This window comes from Anoplophora glabripennis, unplaced genomic scaffold (assembly GCF_000390285.2).
Source record: "Anoplophora glabripennis isolate ALB-LARVAE unplaced genomic scaffold, Agla_2.0 scaffold431, whole genome shotgun sequence".
Classification (NCBI taxonomy): Eukaryota; Metazoa; Arthropoda; class Insecta; order Coleoptera; family Cerambycidae; genus Anoplophora; species Anoplophora glabripennis.
Genome location: NW_019417026.1, coordinates 410177 through 429944, shown reverse-complemented (window position 1 = coordinate 429944; position 19768 = coordinate 410177). Strand labels below are relative to the sequence as shown.

At 31.4% G+C, this 19768-nt stretch overlaps 3 protein-coding genes across 4 annotated transcripts; 2 read left to right on the top strand and 1 right to left on the bottom strand.

The window, feature by feature from the left end:
* The first annotated feature begins 963 nt into the window (after positions 1-963).
* Positions 964-6712, top strand: LOC108909235 (anillin-like). The gene is made up of 4 exons (XM_018713497.1): positions 964-1860; positions 2508-2859; positions 3121-3461; positions 5938-6712. Exons 1-4 carry the CDS (start codon positions 964-966, stop codon positions 6565-6567), a joined length of 2220 nt encoding a protein of 739 aa, XP_018569013.1. The 3' UTR covers positions 6568-6712.
* Positions 6713-7866: 1154 nt separating this feature from the next.
* Positions 7867-18191, top strand: LOC108909245 (protein O-mannosyl-transferase 2). Of its 2 annotated transcripts, XM_023455817.1 has the most exons (15): positions 7867-8123; positions 8184-8263; positions 8612-8695; positions 8747-8831; positions 8908-9012; positions 9259-9367; positions 9425-9693; positions 12352-12458; positions 12882-12931; positions 12988-13130; positions 13185-13626; positions 16612-16760; positions 16820-16970; positions 17053-17193; positions 17623-18191. In XM_023455817.1, the coding sequence occupies exons 2-15, from the start codon at positions 8229-8231 to the stop codon at positions 17838-17840; spliced, it is 2088 nt and encodes a 695-aa protein (XP_023311585.1). In that variant the 5' UTR covers positions 7867-8123; positions 8184-8228; the 3' UTR covers positions 17841-18191. The 2 variants fall into 2 exon arrangements, with proteins under 2 accessions (XP_023311585.1, XP_023311586.1); XM_023455818.1 differs by lacking the exon at positions 7867-8123 and having other exon boundaries at positions 8137-8263.
* Positions 10802-12115, bottom strand: LOC108909234 (4-hydroxybenzoate polyprenyltransferase, mitochondrial). Its single transcript, XM_018713496.2, has one exon. The coding sequence runs from the start codon at positions 12010-12012 to the stop codon at positions 10900-10902; it is 1113 nt and encodes a 370-aa protein (XP_018569012.2). The 5' UTR covers positions 12013-12115; the 3' UTR covers positions 10802-10899.
* Positions 18192-19768: the final 1577 nt, after the last annotated feature.

Sequence of the window (19768 nt, the reverse complement as noted above, 5' to 3'; positions counted from 1 at the left end):
ACGACTTTATAAGAACATTTGTTTTGATGATGTGGAGATAATAAAATATAGTGACAGTGGTCAGTGGTTTTTGAGACACTTGTTGTTGAAATTAAAAAAAACATCACAATATCTATGAAGATGTTCATAGTTATATAATTAATTAATTACAAAACTTTTCCTTGATTGATATATAAATTTGTTAACCAGTGGCAAATAGGAGGCACTGTCACTAAAAACCCTATTTTTATATTATACCACTGAATATTTTCAAAGCTGCATAAAATGTATTTAGTGGAAATTCCTGGTACATACATATACCTATTTCTTAAAGATATATGTTAAACTTACAAACTTTCTTCGAAAAACAGGTTATACATTTTTTTAATTTAATAAATATAAATTATTCTAAAGTAGATATGTATTCATTTCACAAATGTATGACAATTTTTTGTTTGAAATACAATTTTAATTGCGTTAATACCCCTTTTTAATGTCCAAGAAAATCGTTAGCGTATGTATTTTGTATTCTTTGGCTTTTGCTCTGTTCCTTTAATAATTAAAATTGACGATCGTATGTATTCCTATACACTTTGTAGAAATATTTTAAATTTAATCAACAAAAAATTATAACTAACTAACTAGAACAAAACAGATGTGGACACCCAGTCCAATTTGAAATAAGAAAAACGAAAATCGTTCAAACTATAAAATGTAAAATGCAATTGTTCGCGTTTATACTACTTTTAGATGTACACCTAAGTACGTCTTTTTCAATGCATTTACAGTAGATTGCTTATGTATATGTGTATTTCAAAATATGAAGAATTTTTGAATGCCTACTTAATTTGAAATATTTAGATTTAAATGAACATCCTAGATACGGACATCAATGAAAATTTGAGTAAAGACCGGTTTGATATAGTTCTTAAAATAATCGAAATCTAGATAAAATTAAATTTTATTACAGATTCCCCTGTAAGAATGTCCGAAATAAACATATCTATATCTTCTAACAATGGCACTCCATTGCACTGTTCAACTTTCAATAAGTTATCCGAAGATGAGACGAGCGACGAAAACAATGAAAATGCATATGTAAACGATGTAATGAACAATATGAAGGCTAGCACAGATAATGCCGAAAAAATAAATCTAGCTAAAACGAACAACTTGATCGTAACAAAAAATCATTGCACCGGCCAGAGAGACGAGAACAAAAACAAATTGCCAAAGCTGAAAATAATAAACAACAATGAAATAAACAGCCCAACGCTAAGCTTAGTAAACAGTCTCTCAAAGGAACAATCTGCGATGGAGAAGAATATCTGCGAGTCGGTGAAAACGAAGGAATCAAGTCCAAGCACGCCGAAATACAATAAACCAATCATGGGCCGACTTGCTCTACTCAAAAAAGCGAACGTCGAAAGAAACGACTCGCTAATCATTCACGAACTGATAACCAACAGATACAACGGCGTGTTGAACCATTATTACAACCGCATGTACCAAAGAAGAAAATCGAAGATAGACTCGTCGGAAGACGAGTACAGCGACACAGTATTTTCTTCGCCTCCAAATTGTTCCCCCTTAAGTGTCAGTTCCATCGATACTCCTAGCAGCGGAATTCCCGATGAAAGAAACAGATTCTATTTCCCACGAAACATAAAGGAGCAAACAAAGGATCTGAGATTTTTAAAATCCACCGATGATGTCAATATCGACACAACTGCAGAGGATTTAGACGCGTCGTCCTTGAATTCTTCGGCTATCAGTAATGATAAGTATATGACAAGTTTTTCGGAGTACGACCCAACCAAGTTCTTAGAGAACGCGATTGGGGAAGTGACGAACGTGTCGAGTGAATCGGGAATTGCCAATGTAAGTAAAAAAATAAATTACGATATTTTTACTTCAAAATGCTGATAGGATAGGTGTCAACATGTTCGTAACTGTATTGCTAAAATACCTATACTTAAAATTTACGTTATTTACTGCTTCTGTAATTTGAGCGTTTTTGTATTTAATATTTTAAACTACATTTACCGTTTCCCCAATGTTTTTGCAGATCTTTTTTTTATTAATTTGCCACTATCGGCGACCTAAAATAATACAAACATGTTTTTAATGTAATATATTTCTTTGATGTTTAAAAAATCTAATATTAAAAATTATTAGAATATTTTAGACGACTTGAGTATTTACATAATTACTTTTCAAAGGCCTGAAAGAAATATTTTTTATTTTTACTCTGAGATACTTGTGCTGAAACTGCTGAAAATTAATTGTTTCTATCTAGACTATCTCAAACTTCACTTGTAGGTATCAAATTTGACTGCAGTACATTGTTGAAAATAATTTTTGATTTCTTGTATCTCAAAAACAAAAAGCAATATTTTTCCATACCTGAACTTTTCCTAATACAACTTAATCATTTATAATAACGAGCAAAAATATATTTTTGAATTATAATAACGATACTGTTATTGTCTAAGAAATATTAAACATTTTTTATTCCATTACTTTAGGATGAGCACGAAACAAAAGAAACTAGTCGAAAAACAGAAAACTCTATTGTGGGACCTTCTGACATATCATCCCTTCTTTCCAGAGCGAGTTGTCTGTATAGTTCAGTCAAAAACAGCATGAGAAGGAACTCCATAAACCTGCGAGAGACTCCTCAAAATCAAGATCACGCCAAGGACAACCGTCAGTCTGTTGTTTCTGATAACTCTTTATCAGACTACCTAATGAGAGAACTCTCACTTCAAAATGAGATTTTATTTCAAGTTTCGAAGGCACTCAACTATTGCAGGACAATGAAAGGATTTGAGACCACTGTAGAATTTATAGAAGCAGAAAAAATATTATTAGTTGCATGTAAGTTTCTTTCAATGTGGAATATTATCTTTTGGTATAATATTTGTCTGCTTGGGTGCAATTTTTTGTTTATTTGATCAAAACCTTCAGTTTTTAATAGTTTGTATTTAATTATATTTTTTTGTATTGTTATTTAATCATAAAACATTTTCTGTGGTTATCCGGGGTGTTATTACGTTACAAAATACGTTCTCCTATTTTTGCTATGAATTTATATATAAAAAATACACACCTATATTTTAGTTTGAAATATGTTTCCAGTATGCACAAAAGCAGCTTTAACTAAAGAAATAGAGAATGTAGATGACGATACATATGAAAAGAAGGATGATCCTAGAAGTTGTGGGCAAATAAATCTAACCAATTTAAGATTTTCCCCAAGCGATGAATTTAAAAATAATACACATGGAGAACCAACAGAACAATTTGTTGTGATTTTAACTTGTGGAAGTACAGTACTTGCAAGTGACGTTATTGTAGCGACAGAAAGTGGAGAGGTGTACACAGAGAAAAGTTTTGAGTTTAAAAATTTACCTACAGACTTTGAAATTTCAGTATGTATATATTCAATGAGGCTGCAACATAAGTCGCATCATAATAGGGTAAGAATGTACTAATATGATATTACTGATATTTTTTTATATATTGTGTTCTCTGAAAGAGCCGAAAATAAGGAAAATTTTTTATTTCTCATTTTGTAAAATAAAATCATTTTTGTTCCGTATCTGTAGGTGTGAATGTTAACAAATGTTTAAACTCGATTTTGGGAAACAAACATGTATGATTAAAAAGTAATTCATTGAATTTTTTTCATTTCTGAAAAATTAAGTGGGCAAGAGCAAAGCATGTATTTTCTGTGTGTGTACAGTCCCTTCTTTCATATATCAACAAATTTTATGTTTAAAAAAAAATATTCTAAAGAATTCCTAATATCACAAAAAAATCACAAATATATCACAAAGTAGGTCAATGGAGTGTATACATAAAAAAATGTGTAGTACCTATTTTATCAGTGAATATCATCAGCAAAAGTTAATGTGACCTTTACAAACAATTGCAGTAATAATTTTTATTTGATTTGAAAAATTATTATTATTATTCGAATTGTATGCTATTGTTGTCAACTTGTGACATAGGTAATAGACTATGTTATTACAGAATACTTATTTAAGTAACCTTTCTGTTTCTATTTAAGGAGAAGGACTTATTATTTATTTTTTAATGAAGCAGAATCCTTTCCTAAAATGTCAAATTTTCTCCTCAAAAATTTGTTCTCGTCGGCAACAATATATGTGGAGACCCTGTATATATTAATATAAATGTTGGAAAATGATTAGCTTTTATGTCTCTTAACTGGCATACTGTATTATTGAGTTCTAATGAAAAAATTAGCTACTACATCTCAAATTATTACTTGATGGGACACCATGTATATGCTGGCTCACTTAAAACTACATTTCTTTGCATTTGAACAAAAGCAGAATGATTTTTTTTGTTTTTTTTTTTTTAAATAAACAAAAATCCTTCCTTTTTTCAACTCCATCCTTTGACACTACATATTTCCAAAATGTATATAGGATGTTTATATTTTTTATAAAAAAATAATGATTGTTATTATTCTAAACATAATTACTTTTTGAGCTATGGGGCTCGATAAGGGGATGTAGAAGATAATTTCTTTTGAAAATATTTCAAACACGCAATTGACAATAAGGAGGCAGTATTTAACTATTTACTTTCATTAGAGGCCTAGAAATGGGAGGTATCTATAAAAAAAAGAAAAAATATATACAGGGTGTCGCGCTTAAATGTGATACAAGCCTGTAGCTTCTTTGTTTTTGACCGATTTCAATTTTTTTTTTTTTTAGAATGTAGGATAAAAAACTATCTAATGCTGCTGTTTTTATTAATGCAATTCACGGCCAACTAGGACGCGTTTTTTTTATGTCAAAACAGCTAAAAGTGCAATAAGATACAGGAGAGTGTTCTATTTGTAAAAATTCAGTTAGGTATACAGGGTGTATCTTAAGTGATGACTTTAATTTCAAGTGGTGATTCCTTGTCATATTTTAAGCAAAAAAGTGCATATGAACATCAGTCCGCAAGTGCTTCGTTACCGAGATACAGGGTGTCAAAGTTGGGAAAATAAATCGCATTTTCTTAAATATCTTTCGACTGATTTGAAATAATTTAATGAAATTTCATACACGGGGGTTTTTTGGAATGACAAATTCAAAGCTGTGATCAATTTAGGTGTATTTTTTTGAGGGCGCCAATAATGAAGTAGCTAGGAGCAACCGTTTCCATGAAAAACGCATTTATACTTACTTGGGATGGAAACATCATAAAAATTGAATTAAATCAAATGCTCAAAATGAGAACTGCCACTGTCAAAACCGCCCTCAAAAAAATACACCTAAATTAACCACAGCTTTGAATTTGTCATTCCAAAAAACCCCCGTGTATGAAATTTCATTAAATTATTTCGAATCAGTCGAAAGATATTTAAGAAAATGCGATTTATTTTCCGAACTTTGACACCCTGTATCTCGGTAACGAAGCACTTGCGGACCGATGTTCATATGCACTTTTTTGCTTAAAATATGACAAGGAATCACCCCTTGAAATTAAAGTCATCACTTAAGATACACCCTGTATAACTACATACTAGAAGAAATGGGACATTCTGTATAATGGAAAATATATAATTTTAAAATGTGTAGAAATTTATTCCATGCAAGTTTTATTATCTAATTTAATTTTTAATTATTCTTTTATTCAGAAACTGCTAAATTTACAATAAAAACACTTCTAAAAAAAAATGAAAATTTTGTGAAAATTGTATTTTGATATTACCATCATGGTAGGCACATGCCTATAAATATTCGAGAAAATGTTTTCCTATGGAAATTTAAAAATGCCATTCCTCAAAAAGAGAACATTTTTCACAGTTGTAATTAACAAACTATAATTTTTTTTTAATAATCTATTCTTGGAGTGAAAAAATTAACCACCTTGTATAGTAATTTCATTGTAGAACTTTTTCCATAACAATATAAATGTAAAATTATTTTTTAGGAACAAACTAACTGCCCTTCGGCGAAAAAATTTTTCCTAAATAAAGTCTCAAGAAGGTACAAGATAAGAAATGAAAGTTTGTACATCAGGCCTTCGTCTTTTCTTTTATGCGGAAAATGTGATATAAGAAATCCAGACTTATCAAAAATTAAGTCTAGTAATGACACATCTTCGTCCAAAACATTAAAAATGCACAACATTCCACTCAACTGTTCTTTGTCAGGAATGTTTTCGGTGAACATTACCAGTAGTGTACAACTAAACAACAAAATGAATGGCTTTCTAACCATAGGCTTGGATAATGAGCATGGTTGTATTATTTGGAATGTGAGGTGGTGTGTGCTGGAAAGAACCGTCTTAAAATATTGGAACCACCCCTCGGAAGAAGTTACTAATCCCCTAGGAAGCTTAGATCTAAAATATTGTGTGGAGCAACAAATTTCTGCTGTAGATAGAAGTTTGTGTGCCCGACCAAGAACCATTATGGTTCCTGTTAAATACAAGGAAGGAGAGAGAAAATATTTATTATCAGCCGATAAACTTTCTGATATGAAGCAATGGGAAACGGAGCTTAATTATGTTTTGCGTGCTTTAGACATTTGGAATTGTGGAGGTGCCAAGATACCTTGAAATACACGAATAATGGAAGTCTCCACATTTTACAATAACGAACAAGGAACACTAATGTAATAATTCTTTTTGAATTATAACTAGATAATTTTAATTAAACTTAACTTTCACTGTTTTCAATAAAATAAAGTATTGTTTTTGTATTATAAATTTTATAATGAGAACGATAATTTAACTTTGAATGTTTGTTAATTTAAATGTTATTAAAATATTAAAAATATTTTTTACATCACAAGACACTAATTTGCCATTAAATGTTAAAAAACGTCTATTTTTTTAAATTTTACAACAGATTATTAATAATCAAATAAGGTAGCTTGTTTAACTTTATTTTTATATCATTTTCATAGCCTATAAAAATTTGATTTAATAAACGTAAATGGTCTAAGACAGTTGTTTTTTGTTTTTCTTCTAAGAAAAATTATCTGCACGATAAGTGTTTAGTTATAGTAGATATACATGTAAATAAATAGGTACAACAGGCTGTGGAGGTAATGAATAGATAGACATATTCTACTATGTCTAAGCTAGGTATTAGTTACTGACTTCAACTGTGAAAACTTACCAGAGTATGTGTTACGTCATGGTTATGTTATTAATTTTCTCCTTAGAATATTGTTGTAATTTACTCTTCCAAATGCCATTTTGAGAAAGTACATTAAATAAGTTTAAGAAACAAAATTACTTCACTTTTCATTTTGCAGTACCTAACTAATTGAAAACTGGAAAGGTAAGTGCAGACTAAGTACTTAATAATTAATAAAAAAAAAGAATATTCTGCTTTTCACTTTTTACTATTCACTTTTCAACTTTTTCAAACCATAAAAATCGTAAAACAGTAGTATGCAAAGTGAAAAGTAGAGTGAAAAATTGAAAAAGACTTAAAATTATACCTCAACCACAGAAGACTTGGTCTTCCATATATCGTGTAGTCTTCTGTGCTTCAACACTGCAAATATATAACAGATATTTATCACGCAAGCGATTATAGGATGACGTATAAAAACTAGAATTTATTATTAAATTTGTTTTCTTGATTTTTGAAAGGGAATCCAAAATTTGAATAAAACATTCTATTAAAATAGTATTAAACTGGATGCAACATGTAACAAAATGTAAACATCACATAAACATAAACAACAACTGAACAACATACAAACACAAATGTTTTCTTATCTACTGTACAATTTATCTAATAAACAATACAAATGACAACACTGGTCTACAAAAATGGCAAGTAGCATTTTGCGAATAGTTTGTATACACCAGTTAACAAAATAAAAAATAAATAATAAATAATGCAAGAAGTCGAAAGAGAAAATAAATGATGTCAACATTGTTAAGTACGCAAAGTGCATTTTTTTTAAATCGGTAACTAAAAGTACCGTAACTTTTAGTTCAATAACCTTCGAGTACTTTATTAAAAAATGTATTGTGTTCTATTATGGTCGTTATATGTTGGGCCCTTAGAGAAAGTAATAGAAGAAATTGGATTTCCTGTTTGTGAAATGTAAAGAGAAAATTTACCTGTTATTTTCTGTTGGTTACATATCAAGGTTAGGAAAACTGTGTTTATCCGTTTACACGTCGACGATAGTTTCAACTTTCTTTTACAGATTCTAGCCGTTTTGGAACTTTAAATGAAGAAGTATATTTAAAAAATGGCTGTACAGTCTATTAATGCTGGGACTAATAAGTAAGTATTCTAAATTAAGAGTAAATTGGATAGAAAATAACATTTTGCTTCATCAATTTTGCTTATGCCTTACATGAGGTCAGAATGCAAATACAAAAGTAATCATTCTACTTTGTAAAAAGTTTTGTATAATAATTAAGTACCTATTATTAAAGCCATAACATCTTAAGTATATTTTATGTTTTGTGTCTTCATCTGTGGTGGTATTTGAGAGAGAAATTGAAATCCAAGAAGCAGACGATTATTTAATTCCGTCACAATCTTTAAGTTACTGGAGCTTATAAATTATAAATATTTTCTTTTTGAATATGTGGATTAGATGTGTAGAATGTTATATATATTTTTTAGACATTGGTGGATGGTATTTGGTGCAGTATGTTTTCTCACCCTTCTGACAAGGTACCATAAAATTAGCGAACCTGATCATATTTGGTAAGTAGAAACTATATAACATCGTTAAGTTATTGATACAGTCACTTTTAGTTGGGACGAGACCCACTTTGGGAAAATGGGTAGTTGGTATATTAACAGAACATTTTTCTTTGATGTACATCCCCCTCTTGGCAAGGTAGACAAATTTTTAATTATCTTGATTATAGAAGAACTTCGTGAAGCAAAACATTTTTTTTTTCATAAATTTATAGATGTTAATAGGTCTATCTGGATATCTAACTGGTTACGATGGAAGGTTTGCCTTTGATAAACCAGGTGACAAGTATGAAAATACCAGCTACATAGGCATGAGAGTTGTAAGTAAATTAAGAATATATAAGTTGAAATATATGCATCACATATTTTTTTTTATAAAATAAATAACTGAATATATTGCTACAACTAAAATAATAACCTTTTGTGCCAAGATTGTTGCTTACTTTATTCTTAAAAAAATGATTTAAATTTACAGAAATCACAAAATACTGGAAAACCTAAATAATGTCAGAAATAAATAATCTTATACAATTTATATTTGTTAATTCTTAACTCTTCACTTTTAGTTTTGCGCCACTCTGGGGGCAGCCATAGTTCCAATGTCATTTATAACTGTGGATGAAATGACACAAAGTACAACTTCAGCGTTATTTTCGTCCTTGCTAATCCTTTTTGGTGAGCTCTTACCCAAAATTTGTTAATACATAAAACATTAAACGTAACTTGTTCTAGATGTAGGATTAATTACTTTGACTCAGTACATCCTTCTAGATCCCATATTGCTATATTTTATGATGGGTTCAATAATGGGAGCAGTAAAAGTGTCCTCAAAACAGAATAAAGAATTCTCATTCGCATGGTGGTGGTGGTTATCATTTACAGGAACAATGTTGGCCTGTTGTGTTTCCGTCAAGTTTGTAGGTTTATTTGTTGTTTCATTGGTAGGAATAATGACCATTTGGGATTTATGGATTATATTAGGAGACATGAGCAGACCCGTGGTAAGTTTTGATAATTTTTTTTTTTTAACACTAATTCTCTGTTCTATTGTCATGTTTGTGGTTCAAAGCGGACTTGGAATTATTTTGGTTTTCGTTATACATACTTTTAAATAAATACAGGGTGTCCAGGAAATAATGGGTAATCTCTCGGATTTGAGGCCTTGCAAAAATGTCACAATTTGGATAATTTTTTGATAACAGTTATATTTCTAGCTTAATGTATTCAATTTACTGATATCTACTTTGGGAGCCTCGGCAGTCTTGGCCGCCAAAAAAATTTATAGGAATAGGTACTTTTTAAAATTTGTCACTAGTTTTAACATTCCTGCACTTTTTTAAGTGAAAAAGGTATTGTACTTGTTTGTTATCGGTACAATATACTGTTTTCTAGATAAACACGTTGCAACGATAAAGATACCACACTATTTCCGACATATCTTAATAGTAATAATAATAACATGCAAACAACTGGATTTTTATGTAGCATAGTAAATACATAATCTCAAATGATATTTATTTTCAAATTACACACATATTTTGATGCACAAATAATTTTCAAAATCGATTAGTTGTATCAATATCAAATTATTATTATACCTCCAACACTGCTGCGGACACTGTGTTCGGCCTCTCAAAGTAATCAGTAAATTGAATATATTGGTAAAAATAGCTTCGAATAATATTTGTTTCATACAGAATTGATTCTAATTTAATGAAAAACAAAAAATTGTTTTACTGCTCTCGAGTGCAAGATAATAAGGGTGAGCCCAATAAAAAAAATATATGTATATATTAACATTAATTTTGCAAGTCCTACCCAAATCCAAGAAATTGCCCTCCAATTTTTGAACACCTGGTATGTAAACATATATGTCTATATTTTGTAGCATTTATTTCTTATTAGAAATCTTATTATTATGTAACAATGTTTTCAACTTATATACTTACATGTATACATTTATCTACTTTTTACTGCTCAAATGTGAAATTTATTGTACTTAATTTCACTGAAAAACCTTTTAATTAGCCAAATAAGGCCTTCCTTTTTAGAATTTATGCCATTAGACTTCTCAATATTGGTAGTAAATGGTACAGTAAAAATCAGAAGAATTTGCAGATTCGTTTATTTTTCTTTTAAACACATTTCAAAATACTTAGTGGTGCAATAAAATTACAATATTATCACATTAATTATAACTTTTCCATTTAATTTAACAGTTGGACTGGTATACTTTTCATAAAATCTTTATTTTTATTCCTATCTTTTTTAAGTAAAGTACCTAATATAATGCCACAAAACAAAATCAGTCCTACCATAGAATTAGAAATAAATTTATTAGAACAATCAGTGGGACTATCAATTTTTAAAGTACTAATTTGAGAGGCAAGATGTGTTGCAACCAAAGCAACTGATGTGTAATATGGCCACGTTTGATCACTCATTACTCCGGATAAAAATAAGTTTCCAATCATCGTCGAAGCAAATGCACTGAGCCACAGTTTAGTATCTTGATTGAACTTGATGGCTGTCGACTTAATTCCTAAGCGCAAGTCATCAGTTCTATCTTGATGGGCATAAATAGTATCGTAGATAATGGTCCAACAAACACCTGCCAGATATAATGGCAGACACGTTGCTAAATCAACATATCCATGAAGAGCACTGTAACCTAGGAGGGCACCCCAGTTAAAAGTAAAACCCAATACCAACTGGGGCCAGTAGGTAAACCTCTTCATTAAAGGATAACTAATTACTAAACCTAGGGAGCTAGCGCCAAGGAATACACTGTACCAATTTAACTGCAACAGTATTATTAAACCGACACTTAATTGTCCACCCAGAAACAAGAAGGCTTGTTTAAGTGATACATCACCATTCACTAAAGGTCTATCTTTCGTTCTTTCTACTTTGGCATCTATATCACGATCCCACATATCATTTATCGTACAACCTGCACCTCTCATCACCAATGCACCTGTTCCGAATAATGCTAGCATATATGGATCTGGAAAGCAGCCAGGTGCTGCTGCTGAGGCTATTCCCCATCCACATGGCCAAAACAATAGCCACGTTCCTATCGGTTTATCCAGGCGCATAAGTCGCAAGTATGGCTGTAACTGCTTTGGTGCCTTCTCCACAAGTTTAGCGGCAATTTTCTGTTTAGGGTGTTCATTTTCTGTAGCTACACCAGTTGCAAAAGGCCTATAACAGTTTAAAATACTGTTAATCTTTAAATGATTATTTAATATAACCTCTCTTTTAGTATAGTGTATGTCAAATAACTTATTCAAGTTGGAAAAGCATCTTCTAACAAACATTTTTTTATTTTCGGGAAATGTTTTTTAGGTAGCATGCTTTTTCTACATTTTTATATAAAAAAAATATTTTTCAATGTCAATTTACTAATGAATGAACATGTGGGAAGTTACGTAATCTGATTTACCGACACCACCGACTGATGTCATGGAATTTATTTTAGTGGCGGCAATTTCAAAAAACTCAGTTTGAAATAATTTAAATATGATACAAATAATGTCACAAATTATGCTGAAAACTTAACAAATTGATTACAAAACTAAACATTAATCAATTCTAAACCTAATAAAATATTTTAGCATTTGTATTATTTGCAACTGATTTCTGTTTTTATTTTTTAGAAAGATACCCTCAAAAATTTGTTAGCAAGAGCTCTTTGTTTAATAATATTGCCCGTGATTCTCTACATTTCTTTTTTTTATATTCACCTGAAAGTATTAAATAGAAGGTAAGTTGCATCTAAAATATTGTAAAATATTGCTTTCAAAATGACATAAACAAACACATACCGGGTGGGGCATTTATCTTGAGACAAAATAATATCTTGGTTGGATTCGATTATTTCGAAAAATGTTTTGTTTTTCTATGTCCAAAATATGGGTTAAATCGAAAAAATAATAACAAAAATTTTTTTCATATTTCACATGAAATACGTGGTAAAAAAAATAGGTGTTTCCATTTAAAAAAATCTACTTTCGGTCTAAAAACACCACTTCCGGTCTAGACCGGAAGTCGTAATATGGACTTTTCAATGGTCCCCTCGGTGCACTATAATTTTTGTCCGAAACGTTTTTCAAAATAATTGAGTCCAACCGAGATATTATTTTGTCTCACGTATATTTTTGTATTAAAATAGAATACCTATTTTTAGCGGTAATGGAGATGGATTCTACAGTTCAGCATTTCAGTCTCAATTAATAGGTAATATTTTACTTAATTTTAGCACTACAGGGCTATAAATTTTAGTATTTTGTTAGGCAATAGTCTTCACAATGCCAGCATGCCCCATCAAGTAGCGTACGGTTCTATTATAACATTAAAAAATCATAGGACAGGGGGAGGCTACTTGCATTCTCATTACCATCTTTACCCAGAAGGAATTGGAGCCAGACAGCAGCAGGTGAATATTATTATTTGACTACACATTTCCATAATTTTCTTTTATATGTTATAGATTACTACGTACACCCATAAAGATGACAACAATAAATGGGTAATAAAAAAGTACAACAGTGAGCCAAATAGTGATGTAGAGATCGTACGCAGCGGTGACTTGGTAAGACTGGAACATATAGCCACGAGGCGCAACCTTCATTCTCACAAAGAACAAGCTCCCATAACCAAGAAACACTACCAAGTCACAGGTTATGGTGAAAATGGCACGGGAGATGCGAACGATGTGTGGCGGATCAGTGTCGCAGGTGCAAAAGATGGAACGCAAGTTACAGCAGTCAGTAGCAAATTAAAATTTGTTCATTATTTGCAATCGTGCATATTAACTACTAGTGGTAAGCAGTTACCTAAATGGGCATATGAACAGCAAGAGGTAACTTGTAATCCAAACCTACGGGATCCTAACGGAGTGTGGAATGTAGAGGAAAATATTTTTGAGAAATGTAAGTTTGTACAGGGTATTCTGCTTAAGGGCTAGCCACCCCGTAACTGTTTTATTTATTATTTGGAATAGCATCCATCAAAGATGCTCTTGAAGTGAGTGATACATGAGTTAAGAATTTATAATTTTGGGAGCTCGCAGAAAGAAAATTATTATATTACAGGTAATCAGTTGTAAACTTTAAAATCAGGCGCCTAGATACAAAAAACGACATTTGCAATAAAAGATATTTGAGTTTTTGACTATGGGTGTTTGTGTGGCCTTTGCTTTTTGCATGTAGTATACTTGGTACTGATTTTGATACTTGAATACAGTGTTTTTCAAAATTTATCACGTCAAGTGGCTAAGAAAATATAAAATAATAATGCAAATGTCGCGTTTTGCAGTGAAAATAAGCTAAAAATTTAGATGAGGTGGTAATTACAAGTCATTTTTCAAAGTAATAACAAACTGTATACCTATGTATATAAATAATTAATGGATATAGTCTATACCATAGACATTTGAAATACGATTTCAGCCATGTGAATTTTTCAATATCGGTCAAAATGTCGAATATCACGTTTTGCATCTAGGCGCCTGAAATGTTAAATAATGAGTCTTATTTCTAATTTTTATGCACAATAAAAGAAATACAGCTTTTTGCATTTCATGGATTCAGAGGAGATTAAAATTGTTTTTTGTTTCTGTAATAAATAAGCATGCACCCATCAAAACTATACAGGGTGGTCCAAATTTTAATAGACAAACTTCGGGAAAGTACTAAACAACAATAACACTGCTCTATCAACATAGGTGCAGAAAGCCACTGTTTATGAAATACAGGGCTTTGAAAAATATATTTTTTTTAATATTTGGAAAATTGCTTCGTCAAATTTATCCAAATTTCGTACACATTTTTTTTTTCAAATATTTCCCCTAGTTCTGTATGCACACAGACCAAATTCAAAAACCGGTGGCGAAGAAACAAGCATATCATTTCCTTATACATATAAAGTAAAACTTCTACACCACTGAATCAATTTGTAACATGAATACATTTTATAACGGTGTGAAACATTTCGAATTTTTGTCGAAAAGTGAAGGTTTACGAGTTATGAGACATATTATCCAAGTAGGTAAACAAAGAGTTGATATGGGAAAAAATAAAACGAATTTGGGTGGTCCAGATTTTAATAAACAAACTTTGGGAAAGGACTAAACAACAAAAATTACTTTGCTTTATGAATATAGACGAGAAAGCCATCATTTATGAGATACAGGGCGTTGAAATTAACAAAAATAAAACAGTATACTCAACTAATTTTGGACGACAGGGCAAATTTATTTATTTCATTATTATGATGCCAGAATGATCTACCAATGAATAATGGACACAATTTATTTTGAGGAGGTTATCTATGATGAAGTCAAATTAGAACAGGTGCCTGAAAATAATTTGATAGAAGACTATACAGGGTGTCCTTAAATTATGAGCAAAAAATTCAGGGGATAATTCTAGACTATAAATACTAGCTCTTTCTATAACATTTTTTCCAAAACTGATTATTAACGGAGTTACAGGGTGTTACAGTTAAATTTTATTTGCAGTTTTTTTGCAAAACCTTTTGCCACACTCATAATATTTTGACGAAATTTCGTATATGGGGGTTTTTCGGGATGAGGATTATAAATTTGCCCACCGTTTTTTCGCATTTTGTAGANAATGTAGAAAATAAATTAAAATGATTTCGTATTCATCACATGCAAGCAATGTTATTTTAGGGTTTTTCTCGAAAACGGTTATATTTATCGAAACAAATATACTATACCTTTTTTATGTCAAAAGGTTAGGAGAACAAAAATATTCAGTCAAATTTCGCATAAAGTGTAGCACAAAAAAGTTGGAACCATTCAAATCAAAATAAAGGCTCGTATGTGGCGCCCTCTATAAAATGCGAAAAAACGGTGGGCAAGTTTATAATCCTCATCCCGAAAAACCTCTGTATACAAAGTGTCGTCAAAATATTATGAGTGTGGCAAAAGGTATTGCAAAAAAACTACAAATAAAATTTAACTTTAACACCCTGTAACTCCGTTAATAATCAGTTTTGGAAAAAATGTTATAGAAAGAGGTAGGATTTGTTTTCGGTCTAGAATTATCCCCTAAATTTTTTGCTCATCATTTCCGGACACCCTGTATAGTTACCGAGTGTCCACTGAAAAACATACTATATAAGTTAGATATGGCATTGTATTAGGGAGTATACGCGAGAATAGAGAAGAAACGTAGTATAAGTGGCGTAGAAGTTTTACTTTAAATAAGGAAATTATATCTTTATTTCTCCACCACTGGTTTTTGAATTTGTACTGTGTGCATACAGAACTAGGAGAAATATTTGAAAAAAAATATGTACCAAATTTGGATAAATGATGAAGCGGTTTTGCGGATATTTAACAAAATTGTTTTATGTTTGTCAATTTCAACGCTCTGTATCTCATAAACGGTGGCTTTCTGCGCCTATGTTCATAGAGCAAAGTGATGTTAATTTTTGTTGTTTAATACTTTCCCGAAGTTTGTCTATTAAAATCTTAACCACCCTGTATAATAGAACAAATTTGAGACAAATATTTTCAACATCGAGACAATAAAGTAGAACTATATTTGATTGAACCAAAAAAATATAAAGAATAGGGGTCATGAAATATGGCCCATTCAATACAAATAAGGGGTTGAGCAGAATGAAGTATAGAGCCAATTTTTTTAATTTTTGCACCAAAACAATCGTTGCACTTGGACATATCTCAATTATAAGTTATGTTTTGGTTCTGACGGAGAACGATTCTAGAATGGTTCAAAGTAGTTGAAGATTCGATTCATAGAAACATCTAAGCGAAAACAAATAGAATAAATTACAGAGATACTTAGTTCCTAAGCAAAATAGGTACCATGTATATGCTTGAATGAAACTGGAAATGTTTATTTAACATTAGACTTTGTTTTCAGTACCCAATGTTAGTTTTGAAGTATATGCGCCTAGTTTCTTAGAAAGATTATTTGAATCTCATGCAGTCATGATTCAAGGAAATGCTGGGTTGAAGCCGAAAGAAGGGGAAATCACTTCCCGTCCATGGCAGTGGCCCATAAATTATAGAGTAAATATATTTCGTGAAAACACTTGTAAAATTAATGTACCTAAATATTTTTTTAATAGGGACAATTTTTTTCTGGATCCCAGTACAGAATATATTTACTCGGCAATCCTGTTATATGGTGGAATAATTTGGTCTTTATCTTAGTGTTTTTGATTGTTTTCACGTTTAACGCTATCAAGCAACAACGTGGATATATTAAATCATTCTCAGGTAAATGCATGTAACGTAAAATTAATAATTTTTTATTAAAAACAAAAAGCTAAAAAGCTAGTATTACAAATTTAATTTACAGATTCTCATAAAAAGAAATTAGTAGCATGTGCATGGCTATTCTTAGGATGGTTATTGCACTATGTACCATTCTGGGCAATGGGTAGAGTGTTATATTTTCATCACTATTTTCCAGCACTGTTGTTTAGCTCAATGATCACAGGTATTTAAGCTAATTTTATTTTTGTCTTATTTGATATTACATACAGTGCATTCATAAATGATTACAAGCCAAACTTAGGCAACTAACATTTCACGGCTGGTACTTCAACTAAAAATCCCCAAATCTTAGTGGTACCAGTATTAATGATTCGTTTACAATAAATAATCTACGCTTGAGATAATGTGATCGGATGAAAAAAATTTCGTGAAAAATTGCACCAATTGTTTTCATTTTACCGAAATTTAATTGCCAACGTGAAGGACATAAAATTACTGTTCCAAACAAAATGACTGGTCATGTGGCTTGTAATCATTTATGAATTCTCTGTAAAAAATGTGCAAATTTCGAGGTAAATTCATATTATCTTATGAATTTTTTGTTGCTAGAGTAAGATTATATGTTTTAGTTAATGTTTTGCATTTCTTTTAGGTATACTAATCGATTACTTGTTGGAGGAGATTCCAAATTTCTTTCAAGAGCAAATTTCAAAACTTGTTTATCATATATTAGTTGGGTTAGTCTTGTCAACCATATTATACAGTTTTTATTTATTTGCTCCGCTTGCCTATGGAATGAGTGGCCCTTCAGCAAACGAAGCAAATTCATCGATGAACGGTCTAAAATGGATGGACACCTGGGAGTTTTAACAATTATTACCTTCCATAAATTATAATTTTAGAACGATATAAAAAAGTTTTATGGTTAGAAATTTTAAATACTCAAAAGAAATTTTGTGAAATTTTCTACAATATTATTAATTAGAAATTTACTGCGATTTCATAAAATATGACAAATAAATCTTTATTGTTAAGGTAGAAAATGTAGTTATTTAGACTACTGTAGTTTTATCAATTTTTGGATTTAAAATTTCAAATTGTTTCAACTGTAAGTCTATTTTAATATTCTTTTAAATTTTCCTTTACAAGTTTTTTGGAATTATCTTTAAAAAATGTTAACTCAACTCTTCCTGTTGCCGTTATAGATAAATTTGAATTATTATATTTTTAATATGGTTATATATTTGAATATATATTTTATAATAAACATATACAAATTGGGATGTAGTAGTCTATCACTTAATATTTCCAGGCCGTCGATATACATACAAAGGTAATAAATGGATCTTTAAACTTTACTCCGAAAAAGAAGAATAGGCCCTCTTGAAAGATAAATTTAATTCCTATGATCGAGGTAAAAATTATACATCTTAAAATGAATTAAATTTTTCTTGAATAGAAATTAAGATTTTTTTATACTATTTAGAGGTGCGATGATTTACAAGTTAAATTTACAATTTACGGAAATTTAAAGGGAATGCTTACCAGACAAATTTAAAATCTTATACTACCTTTTCCCTCTACTGAAGTGAAGTAGGGTGATAGTAGATGGTGTGTTGGTTGCCTTGATTCGTCAGCCAGCTCAATTCAGGCCCGGATCCAGAGACTGGTTTTGGGGGTGGCGCAAAGTACTTCTTTATTATTATTATTATTGTTGTTGTTGTTGTTATTTTTTTGATGACATAAGGTGTAGGTTAGGAAGGGGGACTTGCATTAATATCGACTAACTGCCTGTTGTCGTTTGGAGAAATTGAAGATCTTTAAAAAATGTTGTGCTTTGGGGGTGGCGGTCGCCATATCGCCACCCCTTCTGGATCCGGGCCTGGCTCAATTTGGCACTGTCGCTATAAATTATATATAAACAAAATTTAACTTAATAATGTACATACAACGTATAAGTTTCACATTTTTGTGGAAAAGGTCAGTTATAAACGTGAGTGTACGTAACCTTAAACTTTGAGTATACCGTAAATATTTTGTCAAGCTACAAGCTTGAAGAAACTTTACTTGTTAACAAATGCGAGTGGGTACACCATACTTTGAGCAGGATTAACCTATGGCGATGAGGCCTGGAGCTACAAACTCTCTTTATAAATAAAAAAAGGTCACATAATCAGCAATGTCTCGTTATAAAATTTCAAAACCTAAACACGTTTTGGTTTAATTTAAAAAAAAAGCTAAAATTCATTTCGCCAGATCTTGCCAAGACCCCAGATCTCGCCCCCCTTAATCCGGCCCTGACCATACTATTTTTACATCACGGGCATAGATCACAAAAGTCAATGCAATGATTGCAATGTCAGAAGCGTCAACATACCTTAAGAAGGTATATGCAAATTTTTCAATTTTTATAGTATTTTCTGTTTTTATTTTTTAAACCGCGCCATTACTCCATGGCTAGAAATTGGCCTCAATGATTTGGGATCGAGGGGGATTATCCCTCTTTATCCTGCCTCATCTCGTGTAGGCCTGGACAGCCTTCGTAGGTGGGCCCCATCCGTCGTCTACCCCGACCGCAAATGCGGCCGGTGTAGGCGCTTTGTGGGACCTCCTTTTGTCCTGGCTGGGCCCCGCCGGCTAGGGCCCTTTCTTCTGGCGCTCTTCTTGCTTCGCCGGCTCGTCTGTGTAAACCCCGGGGGTAGTGTCATGTTTATGTGTGGTATGGTTGGGTAGGGTAGTGCGGCTATGCAGCCTGGGATGCGCTTTGCTAAGGTGGCCCTTAGGCTAGCGCGGGAGGG